General features: G+C 32.2%; 1 protein-coding gene across 4 annotated transcripts in view; it reads left to right on the forward strand.

The window, feature by feature from the left end:
• LOC106071106 (HAUS augmin-like complex subunit 6) overlaps window positions 1-20,583 on the forward strand; it is a 37,534-nt gene that overhangs the window by 13,281 nt on the left and 3,670 nt on the right. For all 4 annotated transcript variants that reach the window (XR_008779778.1, XM_056041249.1, XM_056041258.1 and 1 more), the window contains exons 3-17: window positions 2,720-2,815; window positions 3,498-3,576; window positions 4,572-4,701; window positions 5,502-5,661; window positions 8,432-8,539; window positions 8,712-8,796; window positions 9,660-9,833; window positions 10,080-10,182; window positions 10,387-10,477; window positions 13,855-13,957; window positions 14,343-14,466; window positions 18,858-18,930; window positions 19,017-19,140; window positions 19,426-19,506; window positions 20,387-20,453. Coding sequence is in view for 3 of the 4 variants with exons in the window: in XM_056041249.1 (XP_055897224.1) it covers window positions 2,720-2,815; window positions 3,498-3,576; window positions 4,572-4,701; window positions 5,502-5,661; window positions 8,432-8,539; window positions 8,712-8,796; window positions 9,660-9,833; window positions 10,080-10,182; window positions 10,387-10,477; window positions 13,855-13,957; window positions 14,343-14,466; window positions 18,858-18,930; window positions 19,017-19,140; window positions 19,426-19,506; window positions 20,387-20,453 (1,598 nt within the window). In the remaining variant the exon portion in view is untranslated. The remainder of the gene's footprint in view (window positions 1-2,719; window positions 2,816-3,497; window positions 3,577-4,571; window positions 4,702-5,501; window positions 5,662-8,431; window positions 8,540-8,711; window positions 8,797-9,659; window positions 9,834-10,079; window positions 10,183-10,386; window positions 10,478-13,854; window positions 13,958-14,342; window positions 14,467-18,857; window positions 18,931-19,016; window positions 19,141-19,425; window positions 19,507-20,386; window positions 20,454-20,583) is intronic.

Raw genomic sequence — 20,583 nt, forward strand, 5'->3', positions numbered from 1 at the left:
GCTCTAGACCGCTCTAGGTGGAGAGAGACAGTGACCAAGAAAACTATGGACAGCGAAAAAACAAGGGCCTCAGCTCTGAAAGAAAAGCGTACCATGCGAAAAAAGAACAGCTCCTCTACCACCAAAGTGAAAGCCACCTTAACCTGTGATATTTGTGGACAGGAGTGTCTCTCCAAAATAGGGCTCCACAGCCACATGAAAAAGTGTACGAGATGAGCCATAGTTGCTCTATGAATGAAGGAGGTCAACCAATATCAGCTGAAGAACACCTGGGGATCTAGGGAAATAAGCACCACACCAAGATCAAGCTCTTTCACACCATTGTTAAGCCAATACTACTTTATGGAGCAGAGACCTGGAGAACCAAAATCACCACCGTGGAAAAAATACCTGCCTGAGGATCCGCTGGCCAGATAAGATCTTAAATGAGGAACTGTGGCAAAGAACAAAGCAGCAGCCCATTGAAGTAGATATCCTTCAGAGACGTTAGAGATGGATAGGTCACACCCTTCGCAAGCCTGCATCAACATAACAAGGCAAGCCCTAACCTGGAACCCCCCATGGAAAGAGGAAGAGGGGATGGTCAGGAATACATGGCACCGCGATTTGGAAGCAGATGGGCAAGACAGGACAGTTGGAGAGACTCTCCCAGAACCGAGTTGCCTGGAGGAAGCTGGTTGGTGGCCTATGCCCCAAAAAGGACCACAGGTAGAGATGATGATATATATCATATATATATATATATATATATATATATATATATATATATATATATATATATATATATATATACAGGGTTGGTGGAGGGAAGGTATTTCCCCTGGATCCGTCAGTATGTGGAAGGAGATGTACTTCTGAAATGTGTCATCATCTACTGTTAGGATTTTAAGGATATTAGAAAACACATTAATATTTCAAGGCTCTGTCTACTAGCTGTAGTAATCTAATGAAATGCAACTAGAAGACATGTCTTGATCCTAGGCTTTATTGAACAAGAATGACAAAACAGTTCACGATAACACAGTACACACACACACAAGCTGACCTGGACACCAAGACAATTTGACACACAAGAACAGATCAGTTCACAACACACAACAATAGCATAACTACACAACACTAGCCTAAACTAGTGTAACTTCTGAAAAGATAGATCTCTATAGTTTTGTGCAGGAAAGTTTTCATTATCATTTTTTTTAAATTACATTTTATAGAGAGTACTATGGCCTAATCTCATTTGTGGACCAGTTTGAAGGGAGGGGGGAATCTGGGAGGTTTTCAGTGCTGACTTTAGGCATTCAGCAAACACAATTCTGCACCCTTTAGAGGTAGCCTTTTGGCTACATATTCCACAATATTTAAATATAAAAGATGTAGCTCCATATTTAAAAAAAAAAAGAATATATATATATATATATATATTGTAATGTACTAGTTTAGAGAGTAGGTTAGTTTTGTTAGATAAATATATTGTGTATAGTTTTAGGGTAAAAGTAATGAGTAGTAAGACAGACTAATGACGTAGTAGAAGAAGAAGACCAACATGGCGTTATGTTAGAAGTAGGTTGTGTTTTGAATAGCAGTTGAATAGTAATTAGATATAGCGACATTTTAGGAAGACTGTACGGATTTCCCAGTGGTTAATAAAGTATCATTTTATAGAACTAAATGTTGTTATCAACTATATTCAACTTGTAATGTTCTGTGGCTAATGTTAAGTAATAATTGATACATAGTCGAAGTCAGATTAGATTAGCCCACAACAATATATATATATTGTTACGAATCTCACTATCCAGGCTCTCTGCAATCTGCACCTTACACCACCAATTTATAGAACTTAACAACTCAGGGCTCCAAAGTAACGTAACAGTTTAATGTCCAATAAATTACAGCCAATACTGAACAATTGGCAACACGTAACACAGGCTGTACAAATATCTCTCCGTATCAACCGTACCACCGTATCAACTTTTGCACTGACCTCTCCGTCTTGTTATGGGGTTGCACTGGGTTCAACAGTTCAGGACTGACTTCACACACAGGGCTCGTTGTGTCGGATTTGATCACATACCAAGATCAAGACGCTGTTCGTCTCAACTGTACTCCGCACTGATCCGTCGTAATGCTATGTACAGAACCACACTGCTGAACAACACTGAACTGTGCTGTAGTCGACGGGACTGTAGTGAACCAGGCTCTGAACCATCTTGACTGCGACACCTCCGCTCTTTATATAGGGTCCCTGCTGGCCTTCTTGAACTGGACGGAACATTGCTCGACGTTTCTAGTTTCGTCACATGACTACATCCCTTGTGACACTCATGAGCTCTGTTCGCGATGACGATCCTTCCCAAATCGTCATGTTGACACTCGTCTCTTGTGACCATCGTAACTCGTCATGGTTGACCGCTTGTCTAGCATTGGCCTGGGGCGATTTTCATCGGCTGACTACACTCACACCACTACCCCCATTTGTGCCACCACCAGGTTTATAACAATATATATGCTTTTTTTGTGACGGTATGCACCGGTATCTGCACCTTTATCAAAGTGGGGAAAAAATTATTACTTTTCTTGTATTTTAACCTTTATTATTAATTTATTGGTAGTTAAAAGTTAGGCAATCCATCACTGGTTCCTATATTTAAAAACAACAACTGTACATGTATGTATGTGTATATATATAATAAAATATATCTGTCTTTTATTTCTTTAGAGATATGTTCACACTACCAAACAAAGCAGGTTCTGAAGCTATCCTCCATTTCCTTTTTCATAGACTTAATCCATCATTAGCCAAGGAACAATTCAGGTTGGTTTATTCATTTATTTATGCTTAAAATTGGGAAGATGATTGAAGTGTAGCTGTGAGTCATGAATGATTTAACATGACTTTAACACTAGCTTTTATTTCATTGAATACAGTGGGCAGCATAGTTTGAATGTTTATGGTTCCAATGCTTGATGAAAGAGGAACAAAGTTTGGACAGAAAAGATGGAGTACTGTTCTTATTCTTCTTCTTCTTGAAACTGTCAGGTAGAGTTGAGCCTTTGGCTCTTGGAACTCTAGGCCAGCAAAAGTGAACAAGAGCTCCCTCTCACCGGCCTGAATGAGAACAGTATACACTGTTCTGTCTGGCAGGTGGGTCAGACTCACGGCAAAAGGCAGCTTACACTAAGACCCCCCATTTTCCTTTTCTATACCAGGCTAACTGTGCGGGACACGCCATTTATGTAACGGCCCCTTGAGGAATTTTGATTTTGACAAGGTTGTGGGAGCTTTTTTACAACTCCGCGCAGTGCACCCCCTTAGGCACCCCCACGGGAGTCTTTTATATTATTGCCATATTACTTGTTAAACAGGATTAAATTTAAAATGTTTACCTCAAACATGATCTTGAATTTACACATTCCATGTGAAAACATGATTATATGGCTGTAAAAATGATTCTTTCATTAGCTAACTTTAAGTAATGATCTAATTATTTGAACAGAGATTGTTGGCCTTTAGTAGACAAAAACTCAGAACATCAGTTTAGAAAAGTTTGCAACAATTGGCTTACACAGATTCAGGTTGGCTTTTTGTTGTTTTTTAACTACATTTTAATAAATTAAAAAACTTTTAATACTCTGCTAAATAAATTTCAAATCAAAACTTTAAAAAAAAAATTACAGCTTTTACTGTGTGATATCTCTGTAATTTGCTACTTAATTTTCTTGCAGGTTTGGAATGTTAGTTGTTACTTTAAATCAGACTTTCTTAGCAACAATTATGTGTTTTGGACACATTTTTAAATGGCATTTAGCAAAGAAATCTCTTTTCTTTTGAACATTAAATTCTATTATCTTTTTACAAAGCTTATATCAACTCACTCTGTCTGTCTGGTAAAAAGTTTGTTATTTCTCCCACACCCAAACTCGGATCAAGCTGAAATTTTGAACAATTTTTTTTTTTTACCTGACAACACAAGAATCAATAAAAAAAAATATAAACAAATAGTTAATTAACTATTAGTAATTATTTATTTTGTTTAGTATCTCGAACAAGGGAAAGATGTTGTACTTGACTGAAGTGGTGGTATAAGCTAAATTAGTTCCCATTATAGGTTGTTGTCTGATTCTTAGTGAACACAAGCATGAAAAATAGAAACAATAGATAACTATACAATCTTCCATGTTCATGCGCTCTTCGTTAGCAGAGTGGTTACAATGATGGCTTGAGAAGCCTGTGAAGGCTTTAGTGCATGAGTTCGAAATCAGGTTGTTCACTTTTTTTTTATAAATACATTTAAAAACGATCACCCAGAAACCCTGTTCCTTCTCCCCCACCCCTTTTCAACTGGCCCAGACAAGTGATAGGATCATAGCGTATTGAGAAAGTTAAAAGCAAGAAATTGCGCTAAACAAAAACAATAGGTAAAAATATTTCTAATCGCTCTGATTTATTATTGTTAGTCTAGATCTATTACACATTTAATTACATGACTGATTCAAACTGATTGATACACATAAAATAAGCTTTGTTTTTTTTTTTAAATAATTAATTTGCTTTTTTTTTTTTTTTTTAGGAAGAATCTGTTGCAAATTTACCAAGGATAAATACTTCACTCTTTTTAACTCCTGGAGGTCGCAAATTTATTCAATTTGTTTACAGTTTTTCTACTTATGTATTAATGCAGGTTATGAAAACTGAACAAGGTAAAACTATTAAAATGTACAACAATTTGTAGCATAAAATATAGTGAAACCATGGTACTATCACAATCTGAACTGTTGATCATTATATTCAGCTATTGCCCCTGGATCCATCAGTATGTGAAAGGAGTAGTACTTCTGAAGCATGTCATCATCTACTGTCGTGATTTTAAGGATATTAGAAAACACATTAAAGGCTCAGTCTACTAGTCTGAAGACAGTTTTATAGCGTAACTTCTGAAAAGATAGATCTCTAGAGTTTTGTACAGTTTATGGGAAAGTTTTCATTATAGTTTGGGATTATATGTTCTTTTATATAAGTTAGTTTGTTGACTAATGTATGTGCAAGTTGCTGTCTTTTCAATTTTAACAACTTTTGTTTATACTGAGGCCTCAGTTTGTGCTTCATCTGGGGATTGTTTGTTGATGAACATTACATATTTTTCATTAGTATAAGTGATATAAATGATGTCTTTGTATTTTACTTTGGTAAAACTAACTATACATTGTGAAATGGTTGAGACATCAAGGAATGGTACCTTATGAAATGATTTGTTTTTTTTGTTTTTTTTTGAAAAAGAAAAATAATTTAAGCATTAAAATCGTCTTTGAAATTGTATTGTGTATTTCATTTATTTGATTAGTTTTTATGTTATATTAATACATTTATAATGAGAGAATTTTTGTTATCCTGCCACTCTAGTTGTACAGCTGAATCCTAGGGTTGATCCACACACACACAAAACACTAGAAATTAATTTTCATTTGTAATATTTATTCAGAATCATCTTTTCATGTTGCAGGCTGGGTGAATCAAGTTGTTTATCCTAGTACTAATTCTTTTGTGCTAACTAAACTATCCATGACTGCCCTAAATGATTATAGTTCTATGGAATGTGAAGAATTCTTTGATCAAGTACATTTATTAATAGCAGCTATTAGGCATTGGAAACATTATGTCAGGTATTTCCTTGCTCTTTTAATTATACCATGAACCAGTTAAAATTCTTTTTTTTCCTGTCTAGAATTAAGTAAGCTATTTTAAAAACAACTTATATTGCAGAATATATGATAAATAATAAATAGTGTTTATTGCTCAGTATTTTTGCGAAGCAGGACGTTTTGGCGCCGCCGTTTTGGCCCCGCCGTTTTGGCGCGAAGGTCGTTTTGGCGCGAGATACATTATGTACGTTTATTGTATTATTTCTTTTAAAAGAATTATTCATATCTATGTTTTGCATGAGTGTTTGTGTTAAGACAGATTTTTCACGTACTATTAAATGTGTGTTTGTTTTTCACATCATCTTCTTTAATAAACATTTTGGCTTGTGTATGTGTGTTTATTAATAGGCACACTTTTATTTTCAAAAAAGTTTTTTAAGATATTACTTTAAAATAAAAAACAAAATGAAACGATGATAGACTAAAAATTGATAAAAAATTTTGTTTACATTAACATTGGTTTATTTAATGACTGTATGGTGTCTCCAGCTATACATACCAAACACTTGCTAATATAAGTAAAAATATAATACATGTACCATGTTTCTCAAAAGACTTTAAGTTATGTATACATAGACACCATGTTTATTTGCCTAAGTCGCTGGAATTCAAGGGTTCATTAAAAAAAAGCTACGCGCTTATTAAATTATCATCAAATGATATCTCGCGCCAAAACGTCCCGTCGCCAAAACGGCGGCGCCAAAACGTCACATACCGGTATTTTTGTTATCACTGAACAGTACCTGTAATAATTTTGTTTAAATCAAGTTTTTTTTCCCCCAACTAGAATGTGTTTAATAATTTATTTTTTTTTTATCTTTATAGAAAGAAAGTTTCAGGAGCTGCCATTTTGGTTTCCTGTATACATAAAAATAATGAATTTCTGTTAGATGAGAATGAATTATTATATTCAGGCAACCAGGCATACACATTGAAAAGTAGATGTTCAAAAAATATTACTGAAACAAAAATAAAATTGTTAAATATGCTACTTAAACTTTGACCCTTAAAAAAAACACAAACCCACTGAATACCTGTGTGAGAAAGTTCTCCAGAAAAAAAAAAGTATATAAAACTATATACCTATATAAGCTGAAAATGAATTTACAATAGGAATCAACTAAATATTTTGGAAGTAAATTTAAACCTTCCAAAAATGTAAAACTTTGTTAGTTCACACTTGGAAGACAAAAATACCACAGATTATTTGGCTACAAATAGGTAATGGGCTATTTGGCCACTAAAATGCAGGACTTTGTTAAATGTTTTGTTATTTTGTAAAGATGTAATTACAATTCTCATTCTAATTACATATACATCATGAATAGCATAAGCATTCCCTTTTCATATTTTATTTTTTTCTTTGAATGTAACCTGAAGAAATCTCCAATGAGAGAAGTATCTTTAATATGTATGAAATTACTTCTTTGTACACACACATGTAGTCACACACACACATTTATCTATACTATAAAGTAGAAAGTAAGGCGTATGTATGTATGTATGTTATGAATAGAAATCAAAACCGTTTGACCAATCTTGATAAAATTTGGCATAAATGTTCCTTGGGTACTAACTGGAACCGTGACATATGTATAATAGCCCTAAAACAAACTTAGGAACCCTCAAAAAAAAAAGGTGCCATCTCTATGAAAGTATTATAATTTCATTGATCTAGGCCATGTTTACCATGTATAAATCAAAAGGATCTAGATCTAATTGTTAAAACTACACTTTGCACAGATAGTTTTTTACTTTGACACATGAAAATACAAAATATAGTCTTGATTTAATTCTTTAATAAAATTAACCTTCAAATTTGTGTTTCAAATGCATTTTTACATAAATTCGTTCCTTATATCTGCGAATTTAGAATTCCTGACGTACATTTTTTCATTAGACAATACCCGAAATGTTACACATCTCTCTATTCCTAGGTCTAAAACTCTAATTCAACTCTAAGATGATAGAACTTCTCTTTGCAAAGATAGTTTTACACTTAAACACATGAACATACTATTTATAGTCCATTCATTTCATATTTTAATCAAATTAACATTCAAATTTGATTTTCTAAAGCATTTTTCATACATTTATTCGCTATAGCTGCGAAGCCGTGTTGACAATCATTTTAATAGTTCCATTCATGAGTCGCGTAAATCTAATAAAAAAGGTCACGCATGTGCAGAGCAAAGCCTTCTAGTACGCGCAGAGACGAACTCTATCCAAACCCATAATAAGTCTAGATCTAGATCTAATTCAAAGATGATAGATCTACTTTATACTTCAACACATGAACATACAAAATTAAGTCTATTCATTTCAAATTTTAATCAAATATATGTAGGCCTACAAGCAAATGTTTTTATTTGAAAAAATGGATTTAAGCTCCATTCATACTATATTTACATTCACGCATTTCGCATTCGCTTTACTTATAAAATTATTATTTCGTTTAATTGTTTACAAAGCACTCTCAGTGACTATATGGAAAGTGATATGCAAATTAAGACCTGCGGGTAACATATGGCTAGTACACATATAAATTAGGTTTGATTATAGACTTATTAACAAGAAAAAGTAAATAAGAATGATTAATATTTATATTCCATTACTACATTACTTTGACTTTTTCCCAAGCAAATTATGTTTAAAATAAAATATTTTGTTAAAATCCAAATGAGTTTATAAATGTACTTCTTATAAATATTTTTTTCTTTTTCTTCTCTAGTGATTTAATTCAAGAATCTAGAAAAGTAAAAAAACTTCTGAGAGAAAGTGAATCTGAGAAAAAAAATCTGGAAAAACAATTACAAGAAATTGAGCAGAAACATTATGGGTAAAAAAAATGTCTAAACTAATTGAGTTTAAGTTTAAGCAAAAAAATTAATCAACTATGCTCTTTGACATTTGTAAATATAGCATCACAATTTTCTCTTCATTATGTGAACTAAAATATATTTCAATGTTTACGTATTAGTTCTGTTTATGGGTTTGTTGTCTGTTCACAGTGAATCACCAACAAAGAAAATTGTTGACAAGACATTTTATGATACTAGCACTTACAAAGAGAAAAGAATGCAGCGAATGACTGAGGTAAGGTGGTCTTAAAATGTACATTTAAAAAATATTTTGACTTGAATTGTTACTTTTATTTTCATTTTATATTCTGGCTATGGAAAGTATTTTAAAGTATGAAAACATGATCACGTTTTTTTTTTTCAAGAAGTTTCAATTTTATATAAAATATCAACACTTGTAAAACTAAACAATTTGGTAAACAAAAAGTATCTAATTTCACATTCTATCTGGACAGTAGTATCTGATCAAATTTGGAAACAATAAAGATAGAGCTGTGATGCATAAAATATATTTAAGATTTTCATAGAAATAGAAATTATAGCAGATGTTTTAAAATTGTATTTTCCTATCTAGAAAATGGATTGTGTAGCGCTCTTGTTGAATGTATGTAGGTTTTCATAAATAAAATTTAAAAAAAAAAAGCTTATAGCACATTAAACCCAAGATGTGAGAAGAGACCTGATTTTGCAACTGCAATGTTTGCATAGTGATTATCTAGTACAGTATTTCTTGAAATAAAATATTTTATTTTCAATTTATTTGAAATTTGAACAATTTAAAATGTGTCCTGAAAATGTATCTTTTAAAAACTTGTAAAATAATCAAATACTCTAAATGCTCAAATTTTTTAATGTTTTTCTTTCTCTATAAAACATTGATTGCAAAAAGTAGTCAAAAATATTTTGTTTTTTGTTATTCTTTTGTTACAAATATTTGTATCTCCAGTGACCAAATTAGCTTTATGATGTCATATTGACATGAAAACATTTATTTTGACATCATTAAAACCTGCTTTGTTTGTATGCTTGTTTCTCTTATTTATTGGGCTTATTCCAATGCTCAGTCAGTATATCTGTCTATATATTCTTTGTTGTCAGGTTACAAATAATTGGAAGCAAATATCTTTCTTTAATGACAATTTGAAAGATAAAAGAGGCATTATTCAATCTATTGTTGAGAATAGTTTTTCAAAGTACAGTTTAGATGCTACAGCTCTGGGAATCAGAGTCCCAAACATCTTGCTCAGAGAATCGAGTGCAATGTTTGCTCAAGTAAGTGCCTTGTATTCTACTTGTTAGGCTTGGCGCTATTCATTCATAATTGATTTGTCTCTTTGTTGCTGCTGTTTTAAATGTCTTATTATTTTGTTTACAATTTCGAAAAATCATTTATAATGAAATAATTTACTGAAACTTGAAGCTACTTTAGTATCTGTGATTAGTTTGACTTATTGGTAGCTATTAGTGTAATGATACTTTCAACTATATAGATAATTTTTTACTTCCTTTTTGTTTCAGCTAGAAGTTGACAATATTTACAAAGAAGGATGTTTAAACTTAGTTTCTACACTGCACCTTTGGAATGTAGCTTTGAATTGCTTTAAAGAGCACTTACAGAAAGGTATGGTTAGAGGACCAATACACAATTTTCTATTTCTTTATATATTTAAATGTAAAATCTTTTCTGGTTTTTACTTAATTTTCATACAGATAAATAAACTTGAATTTAGACAGCACTTATGTATTAAATTTCAAAGATTAATTTATGTTTCTTTCATTCACTAATATCTAATTTTAATATTAAACCTTTTTTTTTTCTGATCAGAAAAGCTACCAGATTTTTCTAATATTTTGCCTCTGTTAACAACCCAAAAGCAAAAACATCTTTTTCATTTGAAAGCTGCTAAAGAATTAAGGTATGTTAAAGAAAAAAAGAATGCTTGATTGCTGACAACTAATTTTCATTCATCTAACATCCAAGTTGACTAACATTCTCATTTTGCTTTGGTCTTTGCTTTCTACTCCAAATACAATCCTAAGAATTTTTAGTCGTCAGTATGACATTTTCTTCATATCAATTTATAACATTTTTTCATATGCTTCCATCCCATTTGTTTGGCTGTTTTTCTTTTTTCCTTAACTGTATTTTCCATTGTTAAACGACCAGATTTTTTTTCTTTCAACGTTTTTACCAAGGAATAGTTTAAAGTTATTGCTTTAATTTTGAATAAAAAATTATATCCAATTTAGATCATAAAATATTTCCAAAATCTAATCTAGATTAAGATATGAAACTTATTTTGTTCTTTAAACATGAATTTGTATTATATAGAAAGATATTTTTTTCCTTTAATTTTTAAATTTTCTGATAAAAAAAACTAAAAGTTATTCAACTTGAATTAAAATATGCTAGTACTCTACAAAGTCTAAGGAAAATAATTCTGTCACAACATAGACAATAATTTTGGAGAGGAATAGTGAAGAAATGTTTTGGTGGAGAAAGTGAAAGAGTCACAGCTTCATTCACTTAGAAACATTTTTTGAGTTAACAAAACCTAGACTTTTTATTAAATATCATTGGGTATCTAAATAATAAAAATAAATTATAATCAACCCTTACCAATATTTACTTACTTATTCCTGTGAACACCCAGGAAAGCATAGGGCTGCAACCACACTCTGTTCTAATTAGCTTTCTTTATCTCTGCTCCCACGTCATTCCAGTATCCTCAGCTTTGCTGATGACCTACTTTTTCCAGGTTTGATTCGGCCTGCCCACTTTCCTCCTTCCTTGTGGATTCCAATCAAGTACCTGCCTTGCAACATTGATACATGGTTTTCATAAGGTGTGTTCTATCCAGCTCCACTTTGTCTTTTTAATATCCTGGGCAATGGGTTTTTGCTTAGTTCTTTCCTACAAGTTGACAGTAGATATCTTTTCAGCCCACCTAACCCTAACCCTTACCGATACATATATATATATTTATTTATGTATTTAATAAATGTTCTTATTTCTACTTGAGATGATCCCCTTCACATATCTCTTAGTCTGTTGGCACCACACAAGATCTGTCAATCATCTTTCTCCATTCCTCTCTGTTATTTGCCTTGGATATTCTTTGGTGTTTCTTCCCATTACTTTCTCTATCTTCCTTTTCTTCTTCTTCATGGTACTGTTTCCTAAAAGAAGGTCTTTGTGAGCCCTTCAGTAATATATATATATAACTGATATATATTTTTTTTACATGTCCTTTTTTTAGCGTCCCCCGAAAAGGGAAAAGATGCTATTAGTTTTGTGTGGCCTGTCTGTCCGTCCGTCCTGTTTAGATCTCAGAAACTAGAAGATAAAATGAAAATCGGAGATTAAGATATTTTAGATCATTCAAATTTCTGATGCAACGGCTACTTTTTTCTTTTCCGAAAGTGAACCATCTAATTTAAAAAATTATCTATGCAAGCAGATTTTTCAAAACAATACACCACTTTTCAATGAAAAACTTCAGGGGAGGTAAGTCATTTAAAAAGGTCACAGACTTCTTCATTAATAAATCAAGCTTCATTCATAGATTTGTGCATTGGTCCAAAAAAATGCATCTGAGGTCACAATGGTAAAAGTGTCAATGGATCATTATAAAATATATTTTCCATTTATTAACCCATTAGCTCCTTCTGCAGTTGGAAACGTTTTCCAGTTTTTGTCCTAAACCGTTGTAGAACGTTTCTAAAACCCCCTATTCAATATACTTGATTTAAACTTTGTAAAAATAATATTTCTTCTAGTCTCGTTGCAAGCGTGATAACAAATAATTTAGGAGATTATCGATTCTATTTTTAATAAAATCAGAAAGGTTTTTATTTTTTAAATAATTTTTCAAACGAACAGGCCCATAGCCCCAGTGTATAAATGACTGGGAAATGACTATTTTTGAAGTTTTTTATATTCTAGTGGTATTAAACGTATATATTTTTTAAAACTAGACATATAGTTCTATTTTTTAAAGTTATTTGTTTATTTATTTGTATTAGATCTTCAATTTGATTATTTTTTGCAAAATACATATTTTTTAGGATTTTTTAAATACAGAGTTATCCCTCCTTGCTTAGGACTTTGAAGGGGTTTTTTGAAATGGAAATAGGAGCTATTGGGTTAACTAACTCATTGAATAGAATACTGATTCAAATGTTGTTTTTAAAAAAGTATTTTGATACGAACTTCGTTTTAGTTATAAGTTTAAAAAATAACGTACTACTTTTATAGCACGCAGTTTTGACATATCCTCATTATAGGGGCCTACACTTGACAGTCTAAATAAAACTAAATAGAGCCCAGATCTAGATAATAATATAATTTATAATATATTTATGATATATATATTATTTAAGTTATAAATGTTGGCCCCTATTGATAATTTGAACACAATTTCAATTATTAAGCCAATAACTTATCTTCTGACGGCTTAGGGTTGCAGATTTATTTATTATGTAAACAATAAGAAATGAATCGGATACGAACAGCATAGTACACCATTAGTAATGGCATTACCCAGTAAAAATAGTCCTACTATTCATGATCATATCATTGGTCTAGGTCTAGTAATTTTAAGATTAAACGTGTAAATTCATATGAGTTCTAGTCTAGATGTAGTAGATTCTGTATCAAGATTCTATATCTAGTTCTAAATCAAGATGTAGACTTAGATCTACACTTAGATCTAGATGTAGACTTAGATCTAACTCTAGTTCTAGACTTGGATCTATTTCTAGATCTAGAATCTAGACTTAGATCTTGAATCTAGATTTAGATCTAAAACTAGGTCTAGATCTATGTCTATTTTGTATGACAAATGACAATGGAGATATTAATTTTTTATTTGTGATGGGAAAGTCTTGTTGTAGTTTAAAGTAGGTCATGAATTTTTTTTTTCGTGTTGCCAATTTATCTAATTTTGTTAGAAGAATAAATCTTTTTTATTTTCTCTTTATTACATGTAACATGTTATTAATTTTGAATGTAATCAATGTATAGAGAAGGTTAATAATTATTATTTTAAAAAATATAAGTATATGCTAAATAAATATATGGATATGCTGTGGCTGAGGGGTAAAGCACTTGGAACTGGAAGTCCTGTGTTCGAATTCTAGTGAAGACTCTAGGTGGACCACTTTGGGGGGCCGATTTTGAGTTAGTGTTTCCACACAAACTGTCCTTGTAACCTTGTTTTCCTTCGGAAATGCTACTACCATTATATATAATTTATGAAAATTGTATGTGCATACTTTTTTTATCCACTAGAGATGAAGTGACCAAGAAAGCATTACCTCGACTCACATACTCTACAGATGTTTTAAAGAAAGCCACTTGTTTAAAAATCGCTTGTAAAAGTAAAAACACTCTAGTAAGTTTATGCATCTAGTTATTTGAAACACAGTTTTTGATATTTGCACTCTAAAATACTCACAGCTTTTATGACAAGACTCCCTTCCTGTCATACATTTATTGGGAAACAAAACAAAAAAGACAAAAATGAATGTTCAATTAAACCATCCTATGAAACCACATTTTGTTTGTACTGCACTTTGTTATAAATACTTGACTTTGATTTGTTTATTGTATTTGATGTTTTTGTATATTTGAACATTTTTTTCCCTTGAATATTTTGCTGAGAAATCGTAAACTAAATGTCATTTTTGCAGGTAATGCTTTTTATATTATTAAATGTTTTCGTACATTATTATATAAAATTAACTTATGTTCAAATTAAAAAAAATATATATTTTCAGAATTTGGGTCTCACTACGCCTAGCACTAAGTTAAAAAGATTAAGTCATTCCTCAGTAGTAACTCTTTCACAAAGTCCCATTGCTGTTTTTTTACAAGACTCTATAGCTGTTACTCATAAAAAAGGTAACAAAAAAATCATTTTGTCTTATTAGGATGTTGGTCTACAGGAATCCAGTATTACAACTCATAGTATTGAACTCATTCTTCTTTTTATTCTAGACAATGGGCTTTGTTGCTGAACATAAAAATTAAATATGTGTCAGATGCGAATAGCCCAATTTTTCAGTAAAAGAAATTACAAAAGTCATTTCTCTATAAAAGAAGTTATGAAGGCTATATAATATTCAACCACAGACCTATTTGTACTACAATAAATATAGGTTTTTGATTTCTAGTTACGATTTATTTAGGTAGGTGCTGTTTTACTATTACATACCAAGTATTAGAGTTTAGAAAAACCCAGGTTCGTTTCTTGTGCAACACTATTAGCTAATATCATCTCTCCATTAGTATATTTAGATCTATACTCTAATTCTAGTCTAGATCTATATATAAAAATCGAATAGGCCTAGATCTAATAATAGTATAGATTCTATCTTGAGACTAGATTGCGGAGTCTAGCCTATGATTTGCCTATAGTCAGTTTTTATTAGAATAAAGTCTAGATATTACGAAAGACTTAAGTTTATTAATTATTAGATATATGATATAGACATAGGACATAGATCTAATAATACTGTAATACATTTACCATACTCTCTATACTTAATCTACTATACTATAGATGTATCTATTATCTAGTCAATCTAGATATCTATACAATATTCATTATAATACATCTACTTATAATGACTTATTTAATAAGTTAGTACTTGGACTTAGATCTATTATAGTTTATTAATAGATTTACATTTCAATGCCTAGACATAATAATAAAATTGCTAATGATGTCTAACTCATTAGCTACTAATGCGCCCTTCCCCGCTCAGTACTAATGCGCCCAAATGCGCCCGCCACAGCACACATACAGCGTGACTTGCGTAGGTCTCGTTTTCCTGCGCGACGCGTGGTGTGATTTTGAGCTGGCTGGGTTTTTTAAAAAGTAGAAATATAGATCGTTTCGTTAAAAAAAACCGGATGTTTTTACGTCTTTCGCTTCAGTTTCTATGGGCCTTCGAAGTTTGTTGATTTTTTTTTTCGATTTTTCTTAGCTGCACAGGCCATTTTCTCAATGACCTTTCAATTTTTAGACCCGTTATCGCAAATAATACACTAAATACAGCTAATAATGAACTTGATATTGATCAAGACATTGATCATTAGAATTTAGCGCTACATTTAGACTTAGATCTAGTCCGATTCAGAGAGAGAGTGAAGGAAACATTAGATCGATCATCTAGCCTAGATCTAGACTATTCTGGATCTAGCGTCAATGAATCTTCAACTTCTTTGACTGATATTTTGAACAGTTTTTATTTACCACATGAAAACTTTAGATGAAATAGATCTAGTTGGGGGTGTTCACAACGTTGGTTTGGACAATGGTTTGATTACTTTTGCTTTGTTATGCTAGAAGTCATGAAATCTGAGACACATGCAGAACCACATCAGGATGATGCCGTGTTCAGGCAACTAAGGGCCTCACGCTTACCCAGTGAAAGTCAGTAAATACTCAAGACATATACAGATTTTATATATAAGCATAATGTTTATTGTATAGGCCTACTAAATTCCTACTTAAAAACATTACTGGTCTTTGGGTAAAATTTAAATATTACCAAAAATTACAGATCTGATTGGGGGGGGGGGGGGTCCACCAGTCTTCAAAAAATCAGGCACTCGAACAAATTTTCGTCTTTGCCTGTTGTTTTTATTGTTTTAATCTTGTAAAACCTATTCAAGTTATACATCATTTTAAAGGTCATCCATTTCTCTTTTTTTAGAAGCTTTTTTTGTTATTGATAGATGTTGTTTTATGTTATTTAAAATATATTTTGTAAAGTCAGTCCACCGAGAATCACTATGGAAAATAGTTAGAGAATACGGTATACCAGAAAAATTCGTCCAGATCCTACGACACCTTTACAGTCAGTCTAGTTGCTGCATTAAAACAGAAGAGGGAACAACAGAGTTTTTTACAATCGAGACAGGTGTGAGACAGGGGTGCATCTTATCTCCCTTCCTTTTCCTCCTAGCCATCGACTACATAATGAGGAGAGCAATGAACCAGACTGCCTTTGGTATTCCATGGCATGAACAACTCCGATTGACGGACTTGGACTTTGCTGATGATGTTGCACTACTCGGGGCTACAAATAAATGCATTCAAGAAATGACGGAGAGCCTAGACAGAGAGGCACCCAAAATTGGCCTCCGCATAAACTTGGATAAGACTAAAATTATGCGAGTGGGATATAAGGCAAAGGGTGTCCCCGTCAGACTTGGCGAGTCAAAGCTTGAAGAGCTGGACAAGTTCACGTACCTTGGCAGCATCATAACAAATGATGGAGATGCTTACCATGATGTAGCGTGCCGAATAGGAAAGGCAGGGAGCATTTTCCAAAGGCTGCAGCCTATTTGGACTAGCCAAGCCATTGGACTCGAGACAAAAATACACCTTCTCAACACAATCATCATTCCAACTGCTACATATGCATGTGAGACGTGGAAGTCATCTGTCAAAATTGAGAAAAGACTAAATGTGGCTCAACAGAGATGGCTGAGACGGATTTTGGGAGTCAGTTACACAGACCGGATCTCAAACAAGGAAATCCTTTGCCGAACTGGGAGTCGAACACTTAGTGAGGTTGTGACTGAGCGTCGCATGAGGTTTGCGGGACATGTTCTACGTCAAAATGAATTACGCACACCAAGAGTTGCGATAACATGGAAGCCAAAACGAGGAAAGCGCAAACAGGGACGTCCTCGTATTACCTGGCGACACACCTTCATGGAGGACCTCAGAACAGTGGACACCAGATGGGAAGAGGCTTCAGACATTGCCAGTGACAGATCATTATGGAGACAGCTTGCCGCCCAATGCGCCGAACGGCGCGGGAGGACCTAAGTCTAAGTAAAGTCAGTCTATTGATGTTTTGGAGTTACCTCCCTTTGCTTAGTATTTAGAGAGATGCTGCTTAGGTATGGGCTTAGTAGCTAATGAGCTAATGACTGATTTTTTATTTTTTTTTATAGTATAGGCCTACTAGATCTAGGTCTAGACTCTACTTAAATCTAGTCTAAAATAATGACTGTCTGAGACTCTAGATGATTGAGACTTTCACATATACGTGTTGTTAATAATACGGCATGTCGGCTGAAAGTAAGCTGTATACAAAGTGCTTTTTTTAAAAAAAAAATAATAATAATAAGTGCCGGTATTCAGTGATAGATTGCCTAACTTTCAACTAATAATAAATTAACAATTAACGTTGAAATATAAGAAAAGTAATAATTTTTCCCAACATTGAAAAAAGGTGCCGGTACCCCGTACCGGTGCGTACCGTCACAAAAATATATGTATATCTCAATCTTCTTTCATTTTATTTTTTTTGCGGGGTTATTGCTTCTTAATTCATTGATACCAGATCGATTCATATAGAGCCTAAGTATACAAGCAGGATCTCGAGCATTGGATATATTTATTTTTTGAATACAATGTTTTATGGAAGAGGCAATATATTAGTTGTTTGAAGTTTGTAACTTCTTAAATTCAAGCTAAAAATATCAAAGCCTACATTTTTACACTTATTTCTAAACAATTAGAAGAGATGGACTGACACAGTGTACCTTGTGTACATTTGCAAAAACACAAACTCTCTTTGTAATCTTATCAGTTAGACTTTCAAAACTATTTAAAAAAAACAACTTAGTGATTATTTTTACTGTAGACCTATAATTCTATTTATTATTCCTTTTTGCCATATGACTTTGTCTAACAGAAAAAAAATGAAACTTACGTCCATTTATACAGTTATAAAGTACTGTAAATGTGTAGTTTCACGCGCTAGTTTCAGGTCTTTTCTTTTTATAGCCTCTATCGGGTTTGATCCCAACTACTCGTATTTTTGTGCAGAATTGTTTTCTCTATCAGGCATACTTACAATTATAGCATAATAATGTCAGTTTAATTTAAAAAGAGAACTTAAAAATGAAAAAATTATATAAGGAAAAAAGCCACTTCCGGCCCAATTTGTGATTCTACTTTTTAATCAAAGAAACGAAACCGACTAGTTCAACATTGCCCATTTAAAAAAAAGGAAAAAAATATTGTCTTAAGTATTGTAAGTTTTTAAAAAATATATCTACTGGTGCACTATTTGGATATTTATTCATTAATGCCTTTTGAATAGCATGTATAAAATATAGATGATGTAGCAAGACTTATAGGGCACAAATAATTTATAGAATCTTATTCTTTTACTAAAAAAGCAAATATTGTTTACCAAAGATCATGTTTTCAAATGTATGTCTGTTGCTTTAATGGGACTGAAAAATGGATTTGAATGTTTCAGACTCTGCAATATCTGCAAATGAACATCTCCAACCATTGCAGTTTCTCAATCTGCCTACAGTTTGTGTGAAAAGGTTAGTCTAAGTGAATCCATAGAGAAGTTTAATTCTATATTTTAGTAGAACATACTTTGTATAGTACTTATAATTTTTTGATTTAGCTCTAACAAGGGATCAAAAGTACCAATCAATGAAAGCTTGCAAAAAGTCAACAAAAAAATATCAATGCCCTTGACGCTGTCCAAACATGAGAAGACCATACCAATGATAACTGACCACACAAAGGTGAACAAATAGTGAACTTTTTATATTTAATAATAAGTATTACAAAGTGCAATTTCAATTAGAACCTATAAATATACAGAAAAAAATGTAAGGGATTTATTTTTTTCTTTATGAAATAATACTAATCATTTTCTTTACTTTGGTTTTACAGCACTCCTATAGTGAAGAAATCCTTTCAAATTGTAATTTTGTTATTCTCTTTTCGATAGAGAAGGAATGGACTCTTTGTATGTGTTATTTATTGGGTCATTAGTTGAGTAGTTTCATTTCAATTCATATTTCTAGATTGACTACAAAAAGACCCTCCCTGTTAAGAAAACGCTTGATGTTTCAAAACATGCCATTGATGATTCTCATATTGATGAGGTAAGAAAGTTCTTGAACTGCAGTCATTTTAGTTATTTGTGTAATAAAAGTTTTGAAAAATCCACAGTTCTGAGCTTATAAACCAAGGCCTAATTAAACCTTAACCTATGATATTAAAGACTGATTTTTCTTATACGATTTCATTGGGTAACTATGAAATGCAAAATATTGGAGAGCCTTGGCCAGGAGATGTTAATTTTTTTATGGTAGTGCATTAGGTCTTTCTTCATCTGTACATAACTTGAAGCTATGGACTTCATACTTACACTTAAATGATGAACTTTTTTTATCTTAGCTAAGAAAAATACATTAGACGAATTTACATTTCATGTAATGCAAATGCATTGCTGAGATATATAAGCCTCAAAAAATAATAGCTGTAGTAAAGCTTGTACATATCTGTATGAGAGATGTCCCAAAAGTATAAACAGAACAGTATGCATTTAAAGACATTCAGAAATTGTATAGGACACAAATAAAATACAGTGAAAAAATGAAGAATTTTAGAAACAAAATTTCTTGCAAATAAAAAATAGGTCAAGGTCTAGAGTTGCAGCAGTGGAAAATGTATCTTCTGGCTTTGCAAATGAAAGATCAGGCATGCAAACTAACCAAGAAACAGTTGCAATTTAGTGCTCAACCTATTCTTGTCCTGATAAAATCAGCTAATCTAAGTATAGATTGAATTCCATTGTCATCTTTTTGTAGGAAAAAATGAGCTCTCAACTTTATCTTGGAAGGGGGAGCATCAGAAATACATTCAGATTTTAGTTTGATAGTTTTGCTTTGCCACTTTTAGTATTACAGTTTAGGATGTCAATTGATTTTGTTTTGTTTGATTGATGCCAAGAGATAGTAAAGTTTTGTTTCATCTTGTCAGGTTGTTCAGTCAGTTCTAAATACTACAACTAGTTCAGTGGACAGTTTGGGTTTTGCTTCAGAAATAGGTAATGATTGTTTCTTATCAATTTTTAAAATGTTTCTGATGCTTCTGTATTTACCTGTATCTTATTAAAGGACAATTTGTATGATTTTATCATATAGATTATTTTAACTAGATTTTTTTGTACATTCCAC

Source organism: Biomphalaria glabrata, chromosome 1 (genome assembly GCF_947242115.1).
Source record: "Biomphalaria glabrata chromosome 1, xgBioGlab47.1, whole genome shotgun sequence".
Classification (NCBI taxonomy): Eukaryota; Metazoa; Mollusca; class Gastropoda; family Planorbidae; genus Biomphalaria; species Biomphalaria glabrata.